The sequence below is a fragment of the Sturnus vulgaris genome, chromosome 3, assembly GCF_052056855.1.
Source record: "Sturnus vulgaris isolate bStuVul1 chromosome 3, bStuVul1.hap1, whole genome shotgun sequence".
NCBI classification, from domain to species: domain Eukaryota; kingdom Metazoa; phylum Chordata; class Aves; order Passeriformes; family Sturnidae; genus Sturnus; species Sturnus vulgaris.
This window is the reverse complement of record NC_142245.1, coordinates 1195684-1217767: the sequence shown is the minus strand read 5'-3', so window position 1 is coordinate 1217767 and position 22084 is coordinate 1195684. Positions and strand designations below refer to the sequence as shown.

At 37.4% G+C, this 22084-nt stretch overlaps 1 protein-coding gene across 2 annotated transcripts in view; it reads right to left on the bottom strand.

Moving 5' to 3' along the window:
* The window catches only part of TASP1 (taspase 1), a 77838-nt gene that overhangs the window by 20426 nt on the left and 35328 nt on the right, over positions 1-22084 (bottom strand). For both annotated transcript variants that reach the window (XM_014895034.2, XM_014895036.2), the window contains exons 9-11: positions 20220-20339; positions 18533-18611; positions 3569-3679 (exon numbers count right to left, since the gene is read on the bottom strand). In XM_014895034.2, the coding sequence (XP_014750520.1) occupies positions 3569-3679; positions 18533-18611; positions 20220-20339 (310 nt within the window). The remainder of the gene's footprint in view (positions 1-3568; positions 3680-18532; positions 18612-20219; positions 20340-22084) is intronic.

Here is a 22084-nt window from a genome sequence, read left to right as displayed (position 1 = left end):
AAAGAAGCTTCAAGGGAAAACACCTGCACTTTAAAACTTAACAGGGAAGATTTTAAGAAATTAAATAACTGAGGATAGTACAGACCAATAAAATCCCAATGCTTTTGACATGGAAAAGCATAGGGAGGACCTATAAAAGTCCTTGTGGAACATCACCACTTTGTGTTTATGAAACTTCAGGATCACTTGATTCTCTTCTGAAATCTTTTCCTTTATTGTCACAGAGAAATATAATAATGCTTCCATAGTTTGTTTCCTCTGCTAGAAAACCACAAAGTATACAAAGCATGGAGTGATGCAGCACCAAAGGAAACTGTAATGTACTATAAAGTAACTACAACACTGTGCAATGCCAGTCCCGGTCTTGCTCCTGTTAAAGTACCTTTAACCAGGCACTTTAAGTAAAGACTTTTTTCTCCCCAGCAAGCATAATTAATAATCAGGAAATTCATAATCTATGACTCCTAGCTGTCTGAAGTCCTGCTCAGAAGAGAGGATTTTGACATAAAATTTCTAGAAGAGAAACTGTCAGCGTTATCCTTCTGCTATTATCTTTCTGCAGATTCCACTCAACTGAAGCACAGTTTAAAAATACAAGAATAGAGAAACGCATTTCCACTAAGGAAAGAACAAATATCAGATTCCAACCATGTCTTTCAGCTCATTATTCTCTAATACTTCATAAGTTTTAAAGTACCATTGGTAATGCTGCCATTGTTAAAAGCCCAGATTTCCCGCCAATGAGATGACACAAATATTTACTCTAAGTCTACATTCCACAAACTTGGCTGCATTTGAAAGGAATGATGAGTAACAAAATCCTCTGTTCTTCTGTTTGGAAGGTATTTGTGTTTACAGAACACCATTCTTTAACTGTGAACCAAGCCTTTCGTGCTCTTTGACTAAAGATATGGAGCCCGTTCCATTTACAAAAGTCTAAATTTAATTTCTCTCACCTGTGATTCAACCATCAGTTGTGCATTCTCCACAGTAAGCTGGTTCTGAGAAAGGATGAGAGAAGCACATCTGACATGAGTTTGCTCATCACCTGCTGTTTAAACAGCACTCACTGTCTAAGCCAGGCATTCCCTAGCTGGAATGATTCCCAGGGCTCTGCAGAAATTTGTAAACAGGAAGCACCAATCTGATGGCAACTGCCAAAATCAGCTGTTCATTCCTCTGATACAAGTAACATGCATTTTGACTTCTGATAAAACATTCTAGCTCAGCTTTGTTAAAGCCTGGGGTCTTTTCCCAATGCTTTGGTCTATTATAATTCTGGTGACAGTTTGACAAGAGAACAAAGCAAGTCTCTAAGGAAGGCAAGGGAAGCATCCATGCCATCAGCAAGGAGTCTATTGGCCCATTTTATCCTGTTGTGCCCCAGTAAGAAACCGTGCACCATACCACACATCCTGTGCTATCAACCAGCACATCATCTATGAAAAGTCACAGCCAAAAAAACCCTATTTAAAAAAACCTACTGTTTTAAGTGCAATGCCTGTTTTTAACTGTCTCACTGTATTTGCCACAAGTAACTTTGTGTTCCATCTGCAGAATTACCAAGATCTCCAGAATTTCTTTGCCAGCTACAAACTCAATACTATGTCACATGGAACCAGCAAAATGTATCTGGATTTTCATGTTTTCCTCCATCGCTCTTCATTCAAAGGACAGCTGAGCCCAAATTAAATTTTATGTTTTCTAAACCAAGCACTTCACCTACACAAAAAAAAAGGTGCTGTTGTCTTTTTTCCCCACATCACCACTGCCCAGAGTATAAATGAGCAGATACTACACATCTCTCCTGTCAGGCAACAGAAACTTGCAGTAGTAAGTTTCTGAAAATAAAAGCCAGACGTGTCCTGAATTAAAACTTTAAAAAGGAATTACACAGCATTTATATAAATGTTATATAAACGCTTTTTCAAATTTTCTTTTCACGAAGAGCATTCATTTCATCCTGTCTCTCACTCTTCTCACTTTCTGCTGTTTATCTGAGTTTGGTGTTTTACCAAGGAAGTAACACATCACACTGATATCCTGGTAAATCTGTCTGTGCAGCTCCTCTTTGTCTGCAATTGATAGTTCAGCAACATTTAATAGGCTCTTATCTCCAATAGAAACATTTTCACATTTCCACTAAAGAACACAAGATATATATCACATAGGAGCCAGTTAACATTTAAATGAAAATATTTGTTATGCAAAGTGGTGGCAAAATATGTTTGCATTAAACAGCAAAACGAGAATTGCATTTTTTGTTAACCATTACCAAACAGAACAAAAACCCAGAAAACTGAAAGCAACTTAAAGAAGGCACCTTTAGCCAAAAATGTTATATTTTGGGCTTTTATCAGCCAGTCTCTATGAATTAATACATCAGTATCTTTCCATCTTGTGTGTGTACATGCATTATTATGAAATTGCAGAAGGTTACATACAATTTGGGCTTGCTTTTATACTCTCACCACAAACAGCACAATAAATTTTAAGAGCATGGACTAAAGATCTGACTTTGCTAAAGTTAGGTCACTTCCATACAACGTCTGCAAAGCAGGTTACAAATCAGCAAAGCTATCACAAGCATCCCTCCTAAACACTTTTTTTGGGTACACAAATTCCTAATGTTGTGCCACTATGCACTAGAATGTGTGATTAAATAGAAGAAAGCTACATTTTTGCTGCTTGGATTAGAATCTTTTTGGGGAACACAAGCCAAGCCAAGGGCATCAGCCCCTGGGACCCCAAAAGGTGCGCATATGTCTCTCTTTCAGTTCTAATCAAAGTACCACAAAAAGAACTTTAGCAACACAGTGTACAAGTATTATGCTGTCCATAAGAAATTCTGAAGATGAAAATTGTCTGTGGATTCTAAAGCTTGAAAAATTTTAAGGGTATGAAAACACTGCAAGTGAACATATAAACCACAAGCTTCACTGGAATTTTCAAAAGGGCAAGACTGCATGGTTAGTTTAAAAATTCACATTCATATTTTGCTTACGACTTGAGGAAAGAAAACAAGATCTATACTTACAAAAAACTGAAGACACATTGCACAGTTCTCTTAAATCAAAGAAAAAAAAATGTGGTTTTTTAGCAAAGTCTATTTCACTTTTTCAAGAAATTAATTTTATGGTGCAAATAGCAAACCAGAATCTGTCTGTCCAAAGCATTTAATTAGAACATGAAATAGTTTTGAGGTCTATTTTTAAAAGGGTTAACATGATGAATAATTTTTACTAATGCTCCTAACCCATCAATTCTAAAATATGCAATTGTACACCACAGCCCATGATTCAGACAGGAAATTCTTTCTTCAAACCTCTCTGGGTATTCTATGACTCACATAACAATTGAGGTATTTCCAAGGGTTTTCCTTTATATTTCCTAATATATTCTTCTGTAGTTTAACATTTTTCAGATGTAACACAACACTAAATCTGAAGCCAACCGCAACACAAGGCTTGAACAGAAATCACAAGAATTAAGTATTTTTCTTTAATAGAGTTACTTGCATTTTCAACAATGTTGGGTGACATTTAGGCACTCAGGGCCATATACTCACCAATAAACTTGTTTTGCATAGTCTCTAGGAGAGCTTGGTGGGCATCCTCTGTTTGCAAAGCACATGAACATTCTCTGGCCAGTATGGTCCGGACAAGGTGCTCTCCACAACCTAAAGAAATATTAAGATTGGGAATAGTCAAAATACAGATATCACTATGAAATAACCATGTCATTAATTTACATCATCACATTAATTTGGTTGTGATTATGCAAAATAATGAGGTTTTTTAGTGATGCTTAAGAGAAGTTTCCACCACCTATTTTTATTTTTTAAAAGGGTTGACATGGAGTCACTCAAAAATTCAACTAAGTCAGTGGTTTTCTCACAACTTGCCTGAAATTTCGACTGCACAAAATCATAAAGCAAACACAAGTTAAGTGCAGAAAGAGGAAACAGCGACACTGTCTCTGACTTGGCATCTCTATCCTGACAGAATCCTCTTACTAATCCTTCTCCTGGGAATGATCCTTGCATGCAGCTCTTCAAACCCAGAACCACTTCAGTGACACAGTAACTCCTTCTGCATGACAGAACCTTGTACTTGGTCCATCTGATTCAGCCTTTTTGCAACAATGGAATACATGAATTCACCCATGTTTTGCCAAAGTGGCTGGTCATTGGACTCCTAACACAAATTCCTGTAATTTTTAAAGGTTTGTCCTTAAGAAACTAAAAAGCTTCTGCAAACAACCACTTATTGCCTCAGTGCTTTCTGCACCTATCCCCTGAAAGCTATTTTTGGTGAAGACAAGCAGGTCATTACTGCTACTCTCGTTCTGTAGGAACACTTTCACACCTGCTATTTTTCCTCCTACACCCTTCTCCCTTCCTGTACTATGCTTTGGGACACAGAGCTGCAGCCAAATGGCACCATGCATGTTTACTGGACCAACTGGGATTTGCTGGGCAGGAAAACTCACTGCTGATAGCTCCTCCATATAGATCAAAGTCATTACACTACTTATGCTTCTTGTTTATTGAATTTTTTCTCAATGGCAGGGAAGCAGACAAAGCAGCTAGAAGAGGTTTAACCAAGAGCCAGGTGAACTGTGTTATCCATTCAAGAAAGAAAGAACCATAACTAATGTAGAGTTGTAATGTAATAATGATCTCAAATTATCTCAATCTAAGTGACTACATTTTGATCTGATTTGGACCTTATCAGGGCCTAAAACTACATTAGACACCAGAATATACAGAGAGAAATCAGATACACTCCCTTTACAATTATATACAAATATTTCTAGCATATTGCTCATCAAATATAACAAGATGATGCAAGCACTGGAACCATTTAAAAAAAACCCAAAAAACCAAACTGCTATAATCCAGTTGGACTTATTAACTCAGGTACAGAATTACATAAATACACCTCCACAGCCTCCAGAAACAAATTTATGGCTGGAAACAATCTAGTAGCTTCCAAGTGGCAGGGAGCTGGAGCTGGTGAGAGATGAGACCTAGGCTGGCTTCAGACAAAGGCAGCTCAGTCTCCACAGGTAACTCACACTTGACTGGAAGCACTAACAAGCCCAGAACAGAGACACTGGCTGAAGCCAGCCTAGATGTGGCATAAAGAGAAACTCAATAATTAAACCCAAGGCAGAGTGGCTCCTGGGCTGAGTCTCTCACTGCTGTGCATATGCTGAGTTTACAGCACTGACTGGTTTGGGTACAACATGACACAAACACGTTGGCAGGTATTGGACTGTGTATTGCAGCTGCTCACAGACCGGTTTCTAATTCTTCTCACCATTTTAAACCCTAATTAACACGGCAATCTACTAGAAAAATTTCCTTCTCTGGCTACTTGTCACACAATTATACCCTCCCATTAAAAGTACAGTGAATTTCCACTGTTCTTCAAAGATTGCTAATGCAGAAGGAAAAAAAAAATTACCCCTCTTATTTTCAAGATTTAACCCCCAACAAACAAACAAACAAAACACCCTCTTCTGGAGCATTATGGATGCATCAGACGTCAGAGAATCAGCCCAGAGACCAGAGGGCTGAAAAAATGTGTACACGTGTCCCAAAATCCTGATATGTTCAATCATCAGAAAAATACCTTGGTCTTCAATTATGTCCCCCCTACTAATGGGCAGTGTCTCCTGATTAATACAATTCAGCTAAACCAAGTTGTTTGAAGTGGGACACTTTGGCACTGATTCTACATAGAATTGGCACAAGAGAAAGACAAAAAAAATTATTTGTATAGCAAACAGATTGGTTTTCCTCTAAATTTGTAACTGGTTTTTACTCAAAGAGTCAAAGTACTACAACAATTATACAGACAAGGGAAGCTGTTCTGGAGAGCACAAGGGACAAAGTCTTGTCATTTGGACTGTCAAGCTCTCAAGTTAATGAGAGAAATGTCCTGGTTAGGAGATAATCTTCAAGAGGCTCGTGCAATAGAGCAACCTCAGCAGCTGCTCACAGGAGGGTCTGTCCATTTGTTTGCCTCACTACATCCACACTCAGAAGCTTCTGCCCACAGCAGAACTGTGAATTATCTCCTGTTTATTCCAAAGTGATGGATGAAGAACGTGAAAAAACCCCACAAGATGCATTTTACCCATAGATCACAATATGGACGTCGATTTTTTAAAACCAAGAAGCTTTAATCACAGTGAAGTTTTGTTGTAAAGAACAAAAGCAAACAGGCATATGGCTCCAGCAAAAACTGGGAAAGCTGTTTTTTTTCTTTAAAAAAACCTGTTACTACTTTTAAAATAGAACGTGTAATACCTTTAAATATAACAATATTAATAAAAAGCAGGGGACTTAGAATAGGAATGAAATAAATGAGACACAGAAACCAGAGTGAGCCTATGCATCTCTAGTGCATCAAGTAATAAAACCAGATGTTACTACTTCACAATTTTCAAGTATTTCCCAAAGTGTCATCAAAAAAACAATGGCCATTTTTTAGCATGACATAAAATGTTATTCCCCCCCTCAAGAGAATGACTTTATTGAAGAGTTCCCATAACATCAAGTCTGCTCCAAAAAAAATTCAGAGAGAGAAAACTTAATATGGGTTAAGAACAGCTGCAGCCCACGGATGTGATCCAGGATCAACCACAAGAAAAGCAGCTTTGCAATTCTACTAACACATCACACATCTCTACATCCCCACAGACAAAGTCATTTCTTTTTGTCATATTTATGTCAACCTATAAGACAGCAAACTTACAGACTGCTGCTGGCAGTGTATGTAAAAATCTTTCAACACATCACTTGCTGGCAGTCTGCAGGGACAGATAACTAAGGAAAACAATTCCCCCATTTGGAAAAGAAAAATTTGTTACTGTAGTTTTTGATGTAGGAACATCTATTTTTTGAAGAAGAAAAAAAAAAAAACTAAGCAGTGTTTCACATACTTTGACCAGATATAGGCTGAGGAAAAGAATTACACTTTCTATTATCTCAAGTCAGAACCAAACTTCTTGCAGGTTTAGCAGATCTATACATCTGTATAGACTCTACTGGGGACACACTGGAGATAATACTAGGACGAGGCACAAAAATGAATGTATACATTACTACAGCAATCAAAACTGATTTATAACTTACAATATAAAGTTGTGGGTTCAAATTTATAGTTCCAGACACTTTAGTCTAACTGCCAGCATTAGCCAACTTCCAAAAAAGTTGTGTTAACATGACTCAAGACAGCAATTCCAGTGAAAGCTACTTAAACACATTTCCAAATCATGCACACAAGTTGATGAAAATGTAAATCTGGTTCATTTGCTTAACTATCTCATATTATACTCATATTCTACTACATTTAACTGCAAGTGTTAATACATATGGCGTTTCTTTCACTGAATAGTACTACTAGGGACTCCCACTACGAATTTTTCAATACTACATTGAAGTCTCAAATACACTAATTTTACTAACTTTCCTGTAAACAGAGTTTAAATCATTTTATTATCCTTTCCCTGTTATGATGATGACTTCTTCAGTAACCTGAAGTTCATTATATTTCAGAAATGAATATTTTGCAATAACAGACAAATGCTTCCCTAAGACTTCACACATGAGTGACTCAAATGGAGATGACTAGCTGGAAAAATTTACTGGGTTAATTTAGTGCTTCACACTGAAATAACTGTTCCATATAGTAAACAAATTATTTTCCTAACACAGTAATATTTTGCAAACTACTTGTAACTCTTCTGCTGGCAGAAACACTACTGCTGGAGCTGCTGTTGTCCATGTTTGCAGGGCTAAGTACAATTAACTGCTTTCTTCTAGGATTGCTACTGGCAAAGGAAAAAATGCTTCTACAGAAAACAAATAGTTTATAGAGACTCTTTTGATAAATCATGCCTGACAAATTTGGCAACCTTCTACAATGAGGTTACAGCACTGGAGGGTAAGGGAAGGGCAACTAGTAATAGGGGGGAATGCCTTTATAATGAGGGAGGGCACATTTAAATTAGATATTAGGAAGAAATTCTTTACTATGAGGGTGGTGAGACACTGGAACTGGTTGCCCAGGGAAGTTCTGAATGTGCCATCCCTGAAGTGTTCACAGCCAAGCTGGATGGGGCTTTAAGCAACCTGTTCTAGTGGAAGATGCTCCTGCTCATGGCAGGGTGTTGGAACAGGATGATCTTTAAAGCCCCTCCCAACCCAAACCACTCTAAGATCCTATGAAAAATACACAGAAACATACAGACAGGTATTTTGATGCAAGTTTCCAGCCTCCTAGATTAAGGGAAAGAATATACAGATTCCTAAAGGCTTCAGGGATATACAGCAACAGATTCCTATGACAAGGGAGGGAAAGAAGAATGAGGCTTAATAGCCACACCACCTTTATTTTGTCAACAAACTACAAACCCAAACAAAACTCTCAAAGATCCCAGAAAACCTGTCTTCAACCAGAAGCTTCTATTCCTGCCTGAAAATTGCTTGAAGATCATCTACAAAATCACTTGAAGATCATACAGAAACACCAACACTGATTTTCAGAAACACATATCTTGGATCATGCCACAGTACAGTTTTTAATGCAGTGTTTTTTTCAAAGTGCCAGGCAGACCAAAAGTGAAACAGAACTTCCCTTTTTTGTGGGTATTGAAATGTGTAACTTCTGAGAATAATGTGATTTTACCTCCTATCCAAATACTCCTCATTGATTATTACAAGATTTGCACAAGAACAGTCTGGGAATCTACAACCTTTTTTTTTCATAGTCTCTTTTCTAAAAAGACTTTTTATTATTTAGCTGTTCTGGATGTATCATTAGTCCCCTCGAGTTACTATTTCAGCAGTAGTCATTTGCTAGTGAGCCTGTGCACAACTTCCATAACAACCAGGTTACTGGGGGGGGGTTGCATTTTATTTTTATTAAGATTGTCAACATCTTCAATTTTTAGCTATTATATTAGATACTATCTCACACTGCATACAATTGTGAAAAAGATAAAAAATCTGAGCTATAATTTCAAAATGTTAGTCTTCCTGTACTGAGCAGTAACTAACACTCAATTCACAGGTTATACAAACCTTAACTTGCTACAGAGTTGGATCTTTCACATGAGCTTTGTGCAAGAAACTAAGGATTAAATCACTGGGTTTTTTCCCCTCAGCATAGTGACTTCTCAAGAAGATTCCTAATGCTTGAAAAAACCACAACAAGAGGAGAAAACCCAGCACAATATACTCTGAACATCCCATACAATGCGTGCTCTGCATCTTATAATGTTGCTCCGATGGAACCAAGATGGCAAAGGAAAGGAGGGCCCTGTGCAAAGCCAGCGTGTCAGAGAGAAATTGTTTTTCTGCTCCTTTTGATGGGAGATGCTTTCAAGTCAGAAAATTAGAAGCAGGTGTGCCAGAGGGCACACACACATCCATGCAGCACACTGAAGAACACACGTTTTCAATTTGCAGACATGAAAGAGGCTCCTGTTGAATGGAAGGAGAAATGAAAATCCAGTTTGCTTTCTGGGAGCCACAGGCAGAGCTAAGGGAGCTCTGACAGGCTGCAGGAGCCTGTCTAGCTATGAAACACACGGTACCTCCACACTAAGTGTTGGACCTTCTTTTAAAGGAATACAGAATGGAAACTTGCATTACTCACATACAGCCAAGAATGGAAAAATTAATCTAGTTTACTCCACTGCCAAAGTATGACTCTTTGCCTTTTCAGAAGCTCAAGACAGAAGTTACAGGTTATCTGTATTTTATCATCTATTCTACATAACACAGTCTGAACCTGACCCTGTTGTTTCTGTCCTGTTAAGCCCTGAAGTTATTTTCAGTTCAATAGTAGTCCCTAAAGTGTCAGGTAACAAGTTTAAGAACTACTATTTCTGCTTTATTTCCTGGATAACTCCTAGTTATGCCTAACGGAAACACAGTGAAACCTGTATTTCAGCAAGCTCTTTTCATCATTTCCAGCAGCTCTAGAAAGAGCGCACTAAAAACTTGTAAGCCAGTAATTTTAAAAATCAAAATACAGTACAATAAAAATATTTAGTTGGCAAGACACTGATACGGGTAGTTACATCTTGAAATAAAATTTTAATGCATAATTTGCAAAAGACAAAATGTCTAGCAGAATGCACTACAGTGTTAAATTAAAGTTACATCACTTTTAGCTTTTTTTGCTCCTATCAGTTGCTGTATCTTTTCTTCATACTAGCAGGGGAAATTTTTAAATTACTTACCTACTGCCAGAAAAAACACCTGCAAAAAAGTCCCATCCAATTCCTAAAGCATTGATCCTAGAGGGCTCAATAGAGCACATTCCTGCTTCAGACGGAATATTCTTAGATGATTTACCTACTAAGAAAATGCAGTGGAAATTTTCCAAAAGGTTGAAACTTTAGTAAATTTGGGCAGGTTTCAAAGATAACAAAAGCCAAATTCAATATGCAGACAAACTTGTGTCTAAAGAATTGTCTCTAAAGAAAGGTAGGAAAACACTTATGTATCCAAGTTTTTAATATAAAAAATAAAGTAATCACTCTAAAGAACAACTCATTCAGCTTTTCTACAGTTTTACAGATCAGGAAAAAATAGGGTTAGAGAGATACAGTGCCAAATGAATGAATCCTTAAGTTCTAAATAGTGGTAAATAGCAGATAATTTTTTTAGAAGCTTGTTTGAGTTACTATGAACAAAAATAATTTCAGATGTACCTCCAAGAGAGGTTAGAATGAAGAAAAAATGTAGGCCCCTTAAAGAGCATTTTTATATTCTTCACTACATTTAATACATTTTTGAAAGATCCATTTCAGTTAAGCTGTAAAGAAAGAAGCCAACACTTTTGCCTAGGCTTTTCTAAGCAGCTTTGCTGCTACTGATTGCTATAAAAGCACTACACCTCTCCAAACTACATCACTGTTGTCATACAAAACTTACAGGGAAGGAAGTCTGACAGTAGCTTATGTTTGCTAACTAAAGGTATAAAACCCCTCACTCTCAGATCCCAGAAAAGTGTTTCAGACATAGAAAGGGAGTTGGGTCTGCCACCATCTCCAATTCACTTTCTGTCCTTGCCCCTATTTCACTTGGGCAAGGCACAGCAGCAGGGACAGGGTGAAGTGTCCAGAGCAGGAGCTGGTGCTGCACAGCTGCTGGCCCAGGATACAAAATCTGTGCCTTCTGCAGGAGGCTACAACTTCCACAAGCCTAACAGATATTATAACATCAAGGCAAATTCAAATTTTGAGAAGCAATAACCACTCTGATTATTGTATCCATCCAGTTCTGCTCCCCAACAAGCCTTCCAAAGGCAATTCCAAACACCATTCTGAGGACAAGCCCCTCAGCTCTGAACACTGCACTGTGTTTTAATTGTAAAATCTGCATTACTGTGTTTAACTGACTGCTGCTCAATCCTACCATTCCCACAGATCATCTCTGCCTGGGGCTTCCTCCCTCTTCTCCCAGACCCGTGGTGGTGCTGAGTCAGTTCACACACCACATGCTACAGCACTGAACCCTCCCAGCTACATCTGGACACACAGACTGAATGAATTCTTGACAGCAACTTTCACTTCACAGGTAAATACTGATCTGTCTCTTCCTCCACCCTACCCTCTGGCTCACAGCAACAATGATATAATTCCTCTCCATATGCAGCTGCTTCATCTGTGATGCATTAAATTACCTCTCATTCCCCAAATCTTACAGGACCAGACTGATTTTGAGAGATAATGCATATGTCCACAAAGAGATTAATTGCATCATGATATCCATCTCACACAATCTGTACAGGATACAAGATTTGCATGTGAAATTCCTCTGGGCATTAGGAGCATGGACTCAGAAGGACAGGCCAGACAGACAATAACTTGTGTGTTATATAAGGGCTAATAGCACATGCAAATTTGAAGCAAGATTTATAATCACATGCTAAATGTAATTCACTGGCACAAGTTGCTCAGAGAAACTGTGGATGCCCCATCCCTGCAACTGTTTGAGGCCAGGCTGGATGGAGCTTTGAGCAAGAAGGTATCCATGCCCAGGGTAGACATATTCCATCCATTAAGGTCCTTCCTGCACAAACCAATCCATGATTCTACAAAACAGCACTGGCCAGGTATTCACTCACTGGATCCTAACACAGCCTCTACTGCCCTCAACAAAAAGGAATCACAAAGTTCAATTTATGCATTACAAGTCACTTCATTTGCATTAAAGCTTGCCTGAAAAGTATTTTACTCTGTAGACTTGCACATCACTATGGTTTGTTTGCAAAAGGAGTTTTCAAGAAAGAATCTACAGATCAGTGGTTTCCACAAGGAAACCAAAATGCTGGCTGAGGGCATAGCTAAACAAATAATTTAACAATCACAGCCCATCTCTGCACAGGTGTCATTCCTATTCCATCCTATTCCACATTACACACTTCATACTGCCTGCAAAAGCACCCATAAACACACAGTGGACTGGAAAGAATGACAGATATGAACACACAATTTGAGCAGGAAAAGGTGGGGCAAGGAAAAGTGAATATATTAATTCCCTTATTCAATTATTCCCTTATTGATGTCCATTTCAAAAACAAGAGAAATCTCCTTGAGCAGGGGGCTGGATTAGACCTCCAGAGGTTCCTTTTGAATGAAACAATTCTGATTCTTCACAACACAACGTGTGCTATTTTTCCTTCACGGAATGGTGCATTATATGTACAAATAAATATATATCCAACACAGCTTTTAAAGTATTATGATCCAATCTCTAAAATGCCTTTATGAGAACAGAATCCACTGCTTTTGTCATGAGACCTTAACAGATTTTTAGGATCTTGGTGAATTCACCAACACAAGAAACTGTAAAGGAAATTTACACAGAATAGAGTTTGTACACATATTGCTAAAACACTGCTGTTTTCTCTGATTTTCATTCCATTCTAGAAAAGATTCTGTGCAGGGGAGAAAAGCAAGACATCACCATAAGACTTTTCCCAGACAGAATCCTCAATTACACATCATAAATAAATCTGGTATTTCCAGAAATCTGATATCCCTGCTACCTTCTCAATAAAACAACTCTGGCTCAGCCCTGAAACCAAATTATGTTTGTTAGCATCCTTAATTTTTCTGAATGAGCTCAACATATTTCAAGCTTCTACTCCTTCTTCTTTGGGATCCTAAATTAGGTCATATTTTAAATCTCCCTAGGATAATCTATGTGCCTTTTTTGTACCAAACAGTCTCTTCAAATACATTTTAGTAAAAGCTGGAGATTTTGCAGCTTAGTGTCACGGAATTTCTCATTTTGTAAATAATGCAAGACCTTCTACCTTCAGAAATGCAATATTAAAGGTTTGCTGGCTTCAATGGCTGCTACCTAGACATAAAACACCCATCCTGTGCATGCTTTCTATTTCCTGCTGCTGGAAAGATGAAAGAAATGCAAGACATCACTTTCAGTCTCTACACTACCACTCAGAGATTCCACTTAGGGTTGCATTTTCAAAGCATCCTGCATTAACTGTTACTTTAATTTTATATTTATCTTTATATTTATTGTTAAGGTTCTGCATATCCAAAGAGAACTCCTGTTTTTCAGTTTATCTCCCAGCCTGCCTCTTACCCCAGCAGTATTACTTTTGGCACAGTTAGTGAATGAATATTCACAATCATCATGGATATTCTAACTGGGTAGGAGATTCAGTGTCATACTTGATATAATTTTGAATGAGAAGAATATGCACAAAGTCTTTGATTCTTATTATGCTCAGGAAAAAAATAGGAAATGTTTTCTTCAAGTACAGCCAAAAACCGGACTATTGTTTTTCCTGTGGTTGGGTTTTGTTCACAAATGTTTTCCCTCCAAATAATACCCATCTTCCTGTGTTTACACTCACACACCAACAAAAAACACCCACTGAAGAGTTCCAAGCAGCCTTAGGAGTGTTCTGGCCTCTTTCAGGGGGGAGGTGCTGGGGGTGCTTAAAGGGGAGCCCGTTTTGTTTGTGTCTGTGTGCACACATGCATGGAAAAGCTTTTAAACACCACAGATTTGGCTTCTACTACATTGATCCAAAACCCAGTTTGGCTGTTCATTACATTTATACTTTGATTAAAGGTCATGCTCAGCTCATTAACAAGCTTTCACTCTGTCCCTACCATCATCCCTGCACGAAATGGCCCTTGCACTGTTATCAGATGTCACAGTTAAAGCTGCCCAGGTATCCTGGCTGTGCCTGCAACTGCAACGTTCTGTGAATTATCCTGAATGTTAATACTGATTTTGAGATACTTAGATTCCTGTAATGTTTATCCTTCAGCTGCCAATGAAGTCCCACAGACATTTTTTTCCCGACCAAAATATTAATTTTAATAAAATTCAGAGTTTATAGATCAAAAAGTCTCAAAAATTTGATGGGAAAAAAATAACCAAAAACAGAAAGGCTTTACTTGTTTACACAGAAACCGAATTTCAGACTGGGAGTTACAGAATAAACCTTGGATTTAAGGCCCCCCAAATTCACAGTCATTCCTAAGTTTCACCATCTCCCCCACTGTGTTTTTAGAAAGTCTCTATCTTTTGATTTCAGTTGTCCTAGGTCCTGTTAAACTGTAACCATAAAATATGAATTTTACAATATCCTGTACTTTTTAAACCTTGAAGTAACTTCTGAAAAGCCAAAAAAACAAAAAAAAAAAGTAACACCAAAGACATTGTGGTTAAACAACAAGGCCAAGTGACTGTTAGAGGTATGAAATTACCACACAAAAAGTTGAAGTGATGCCCAAACAAGTTCAGAACCACCACCTTTGGCACATTCAACATAAAAACATGATAAAAATAGCCAAAAATATTTCAGAAACAACTTGCTAAGAGGCATAAGAACTAATTCCAAATCCTTCCTGAACAAGCAAAAGCAGGAAGCCTCTCAGCAGCCACAGGGCCAGCAGAAGATCCAAGATGTCTTCAAATAACACACGGCCACTGAAAGAAAGCTACAGGAACTTGGGATTACCTTTAAGTACTTGTGTGGTGACATCCTCCCCCAACCTGTTATTTTTTTTTTTTATGAGGCAGGTACTGAAAGGCATTGAAGCTTCAACTGGGAGGATTTTAGAAGAAAATTTATGAAATTTCAATAATAAAGTCTACTGGGTTATTAAGTTAAACTAAAATGTTTCCTTTTCCAAGGAAGTTTCTACTAAGATAACTACAGAATAAAACCATTCCCAGGAAAATTTCAATATCTGGTCTTCTAAGAAGAAAAAGAAGTGAGAAATGTTGAGAAGTCACCCTGACCTATTAGAAGAAATGTACCTCTAGTTGATGAAGTCCCATATGACAAATTGCCAGAAGGCTGGATAATGCAGTGGAGGTGCTTTTCCCAATCCTGTACTTTTCTCTGGAAAATTGTAAACAGCCTCCTCTCTGACACAGGCCACCAAAGTGCCTGGAGCTCTGCTTCAACCCAAGGCATCCATTCCACGTGGAATTCACTGTGCAAGAGTCTGTCCTCTGCCTACTCTGAATTACTATTCCAAACTCTCCTTTCTCCACACCACAGCTTTTCCCCAAGCTGTTCAATCTCTAGTTGATCTTCACTCCCAAGACCCAAAGGCATGAATAATTTCTTAAGTACAGAGTGAAAAGAATTTACAAAACCTGACTCTTCAAAATTGCTTGTATGAAACTAATGCCAAAGAATATCCTTTTCCATGACTGAATACAGAGCCTGATATAACAAACTCTCAAGGCTTAAATTTCTATTCTCAGCGAACACTAAAAAGAAGTTGGAAAGTGTAAACCACCACAAAAGAGAAACCTTTTATTTCCCAAAGAATTATTCAGCTAAAATTATTTGGTTTAACACATATTAATACCAAATAATTTTGAGGATACTTTTCATAGAGCTTTAGGGGAATTAAAGTTTTTATTCAAGTTTTTTTTTAAATTCCAAATGTGATTTGATGACTCAGCTATTCTCTGAAGTCATGTAACAATAAACATTAAACATTACTCAATAACCACAGCAACCACCATCTAATTTTATTCTTTTTCTTCTTCTACCCACAAAAGGGAAAAAAATTCCCTGTAGAAGCTATTAGATTTGTGCCAAATTTATGACTCAAAGACAAATTAAAATAAATAGACACGTGAAATTAAAACAATAAAATGTTTGTATATTGTGAAAATGTCAACTGATTCTAGGCTTCTTTAATGTACATTTTAAAAATACATTTACATACAGGTGTAAATGTCTGGATGTAAAATGAAACATAAAATGAATGTGTAGGTACACAGTTTTTATTTATATAGAACATGCAAGTTACATTTGTTGCTGGTTTTTAAAAAATAATTTTCCACACAAAACCCATCTGGAAACTACAAAAGGGTGGTATAATCACTATTACAAATCCAGACTAGTCTGGGTTTAGTTACATCAAGGGACAGGGGTGATTTCTACTAAGAAGCACTGCCCATCTTGGAGTTTTCTAAATCGAGGCATCTTCTAGAGTTTAGACAGCACATTTATTTTCTAAATATTTAACAATGATATATCTTAATGCATTATTCTCTTCCTTGGCCATGGCAGTTTCACCTGAATATCTGCAGATGTTTATGCCCCCATTCCCATCTCCTGTTGTGATCCAGCCAAGCTGTAAGTTTCATTCTTTCAACTTTTCCTACAACTTAATTTTCCATCCCTTTACTCCTTAATTAAATTCATGGTTCACATCGTTGGATGTTCATATTTTAAACAAGAGTCAGGCATCAATATATTTTAGAACTGCACTAAACATAAAGTACATTATAAAATAAAACATTATGAGCTTCTGAAATGGAAAAAAGAATGGTATTGATTACAGAAGAGTTCTCACTTCCTGTAAACATTTCTATCTCCCTCTCTCCCACAGACATACACATACTTACTTTAAAGGAAAACCAGAAACAAGAGTTTAATTAAACACCACTAGTCTGAGTTTGAAATCCATGAATGAACAGATGGCCACGCTTCCCAGCCCGCCAGCAGGCCACTGCAATTAACTGGGACTGGCATCAGGGCAATGTCATGGAAGCTGGAAGTTCTGAACCAAACAAATATCCATATATGAGTCTTGGTGACAGTTATAAATAGTGTAACATTCAAGTATTTAGCACTGTACAAAAGTGGTACCAGCAATAAGACAGGAGGCTTCTATCTCAGGCCATCATTAAATGGAGTCATCTCCTGTGAGTGCACCAGGATGCTTGTCAGTACTCACACAGACTTCAAATCCAACTGACTTCATCAAGAACAGTTTGAAAGAATTATTTAAAAGTTGTCCACTTCAGCTTTTCCAGAAACAATCCCTAATATTGGACTTGTGCTCACTAATTAATATGGTCTCATCTATTTAAATCTATTTGGTTGTATCAGTAAGCATTTGTTAAACTAAAATCAATACGGTGCCCCTTGAGTAAAAATGTTTTCTGACATCTCCTAAGCTCAGGAGAACCATCCCTGATTAAGTGCCAAGAAGGAAATCTGTTTTGCTAACATTAAATTCAAACATAAATTGAACAGTGCAAGACACACGTGAATACAGGGGAAATCAAAGCAACACAGGATACTCCTGATGCTCTTGAGCCTCTGTCAAATTTGAACTCTGCAGCTTGTCACCTTGCTCCCCCCACGATTCCTGCAGCAGGACTGTAACTCTGCACTGCCCATGGATATAGGTGACATCACCTACATCTGAACTCTGCAGATTTTCTTCACCTCTCCCTGTACTGAATGCTGATAACTCTGACACTGAGCAGTGGGCAATACCATAAATTTTGCAACCTGACATAAGCACTTGTGAAAAAGTGTTTCAAGTAGTTTTTCTGACTAAGGCTTTTCATACAGCTAGGGGAAAAAAAAAAAAGGCAACTCCTACATAACTTCACCTTAAGACTTTGCTTACATCACTTTCACAGTTGCTGAAGAAATATCTTCTGATACACTTATTTTGGTTTTGCCTTTTCCCTTTCCTTTCAGGAGGAAAAGTGAGATGAAGAAAAAAATGCATTTAAATATTAATCTGAAATAGTAATAAAATATTTTTGAGGAAAATATGCTGCATGTAGCATTTTTGTATCCAAAGGACCCTCTGATTATCTTAGTCCTTTACACAAGGCTCCCATTCCCAGAGGTATTCTGCATTTAATACAATACTGGGCTAATAGGCACTTCTTCATAGGACAGGTTCCTTCATACTTAACAAATACAGCACGTCCTTTCAGTGCAATACAAAACAGGATAAAAACTCCCATGGTAGCTAATTAAGTAAAAAGGGCTATATTATCAACCAACAAGAGATCATTCATGGATTTAAAGACAACACTGACACACACAGACATACATATATATGCAAATAAATGATACAAATTTAGAATATAGTCTGGAAATGTTGTTTGCATTTTAAATATGCAAACTAATTACAGAGAAAGACAGCAACTTCATTAAATATTTATAAAAGTAGTAAATACCTGAAGTACTCACAGCAGTGGAATAAGGGTTATGAGCTCCTGTGTTTTCAGCCCAGCAGCCACAACCATAAAGAGCTGCCTAAGGAAAGAAGCACATTGTTCATAAATTTCAAGTGCATGAGATTTTTGGTTTATTCCCTTTCCTTAAAAAAAAATGAAAATACAAAAACAACCTCAGACCAACAACAATAACAAAAAAAGAAACCCAAGAAAAACCCAAGTATTAATACAAACTATGAATAAGAATATCATAACCATATTGTAATTCCACTCCATTTTGCTACGCCCTTTTACTATTCTGGAGATCTGAGTGTTTGTCATGGATACAGCATTCTAGCATAGCTTAATAGAAAATGAGGGTAAAGATAACCCTGCTCATATAAAGTCTCTTTCACTCTGCTATTCAAAAATTAAACAAAAAAAAAAAGACAAAACAAAAAACCCAAAACAACAAACAAAAAAAACCAAACAAAAAAACCCCTAAACAAGTTAAATACATTTCAAAAGAGATCCACTTTTTGGACAATGGAAAATGTAAACCAAAAATACAGCTGTATAGCAATGGAGTAGAAAATTTCTGATGCACCTCAAAATTCCCTAACAACGAGGTGACATGTCATAAATATATTATTAACATTAATAATAAATAGAGCTATACATAATTTATAAACAATCATAATTATATATAACACATCATAAATACCTGATGTGTTCTTTTAGTACTTTTGTCACTTCCTCCAATTCACAAGATCATTTAAAAATTAATTAGGACAGCTTCCCTAAATATTGAGAGAAATCTTATTTTACTTTAAGCATTTAAGAGACCATTTGTGGTATTAAGGAGCTATTTAAGCCTAAGAAATGAACTTACTGATATTTCTGTCAAAAGGTAACTAACTGCAGAACATCTTACCTGGGGGTGATTTGTTCCCAAATTATCACATTTTGTGGGGATTCTTTTTTACCCCGAACGAGGTAGAGATGAGACTTTTAGTTTATTTTTATTTTCTACACATAAGCTACAGAGTTCTACAGAACTCTTCAGAAAGAGTCCTAAAGAACTCTTATTTCCTGAGTTCTTATTATAGGTGTTGAGAACACGACCAGAGGTCACAAGACTTATGGTTACAAGATCTTTTAAGGATTTATTAATCAACAAAACAGTATTAACAAGGATATTTATGTTTCTAATCTAATATTAAGAAATTTGGCTTAATTATAGTGTAACCTTTTTTAGTCAATTCTGTTTTAACACACAGATTTATTAAGGCTATTCTGTTACTTTTATATTTATTTTATTTTTTTTAATATCCTAAACTTTATAGTTAAACTTTTTTTTCTTTACTTAACATGTTTCTGCTTTAAGCTTTAAATTTACATTTTTATTTTTAGCACCGAAGCTTGGAAGTTTTTCCCAAGGCCTCCGTTTAAATTTTGTGTTCTTTTTCAGGCCCAATGTTTGGAGAATTTTCTGTATTCTGAATTCCAACACTTACCTATCACTGTTTTATTACACTGAAGGAGGACACTACGAACAACACTTGCACATCAGCACAGTGAAAATGCCTTCAGCTTTTACCAGGAAGGAAGAAAGAACTGAAGTTTGCTGTCACAGCTCTTGCTTCACACCACACCTTCTTGTGACAATGAACAATCATTCCCAACTAAAAAAAAAAAAAATTATTACCTGACCAACTCTTCCAGGATGCTTCAGTGCTAAACCACCACTGGAGACAGCAGCAGCAACATTTCCTTCTTGGTCAACAACAACTGCACCAACTGTATCCAATGTTCCTGAGTCATTCTCCTGCAGGACACACAAAGAGAAAAAAAAAAAACCTAGCAAAAATAGTATATTAAAGTCAGATCATACCCCTTAGGAGTGTGCAAGTGAGAGAAATGGATTTGTTATCATGCACTTCTACCCACTGCCATAAATCTTCCCAAAATGCTGTTGTGCCTCAGACACAGGACCTTAATAAAATTTCTCCAGGAACAAGATGGTAATAAACATCTCACAACTCATCCAATGCTTAGATCACCTGCTTTTACTCACAAAAGTCATGTTTTCTTAGTGGTTGCCACTTGTCCACTAAGAAATGATTCAGCAACTGATGCCACATCAAAAGGCCTTTCCTAAAAGGCCCAAGAAAACATTTTCAGAAGCTCTGATCTTGAAAGATGTGTGATGCAAAAAAAATGAAATTAAACCAAAACAACAACAATAAAAATACCAGCCCCCCCAATATCCCCCCTCCCTCCCCCCCAAAAAAACAAAGCACCACCAAAAAAAAAAGAAAACAAGCAGCTGTTTACCAAGTTAAGAGAAAACACTGATATTCTGAGCAAGACAATAAACAGAAGCCTCAAGAAAAGAATTCTCACCTAGCACAGATTCTTTCTGCCACATTTGTTCTCAGTTCAGGAATCTTTAGTGTATGAAGCAATTTTACCCTTTGCTCCCTGTAACTAGAGGGTAACTAGAAAAGTGTCCTTCCTTCCATGGCTTCTGAGATAGACCCCTGCTCCTGGGGGGAGTAAATCTTTCTTTATATCCTTCCCCCATTCCTTAATACACCACACTAAGCCTCTCTTAGAGAAGGAGAGGTTTTCCCCTCTCTGCCTAGGCTTGGCCTAGATTCCCTTCTCTGCAGAACCCAGGGCAAGGCACTCAGACTTCCTGCTCCACCACACACAGCATGCAGTGTACAGAAAATAAAACAAACAAAACTGAGCCATCATCCATCACCTACTCCAGAGATGCACAGTGCTGCTGCACGAGCCTCAAGCCTTTTATATAGACTTACCCAGTGAAATAATGCCAAAGATTATTCAGTTTTTCATATACATTTTCTGGACTAGAATTCAGAGGGAGGAATTAAAAAAAAAAAAAAAACACCTAACTATTCAACTTCAAATTATGAAGTTTCCATCATCAATTAAAATTTCCTTGGGCATACTACAACACTTATCAAGCATGGATTCTAGTACTGCAATGCTGATGATACTCTGGCCACTCTTAATTTAACCCAAATGTTTTCTCTTAAGTCTGCCTCAGTCTCAAAAGGAAAAATATGCAGTGTAGCACTACTTCCATGTTCTACAGTACTTTTCAAGTAACTCGAACTCCTAGGCAGGAGTTGCATCCTTGGCTTTCACCCAGAGAAACACCAAGTTTCTTCTCTGCACCTACACTGAGATCTTCCCTGGCAAGTTCTGCACTCAGATGCTGGCACTGAGCATCCTCAATATTAAAACACATGGGTGGGTGTCCCAACAGTAAAGCAGAGAAAATGCTTGAAGACACAGAGGGGTGAAAAGTTAGAGATGCACAGTTTTGACTGGCACAGGGAAGAAGTTGAAAACTGAGGAAGGAAGAATTAGGGAATAGGGCAGATAGGAAAAGTAGAAACAAAAGGAGTTTTGACGACAGGAGTAAACGGGATAAGAAAAGAACCAGCTCCCTTCCAAGTTCTAAAGATGAAAGAAAATTAAGGAACCCTTTTCTAACATCTCATGTTCCAGCTCCCAGGATTCCCAGACACACCCTGA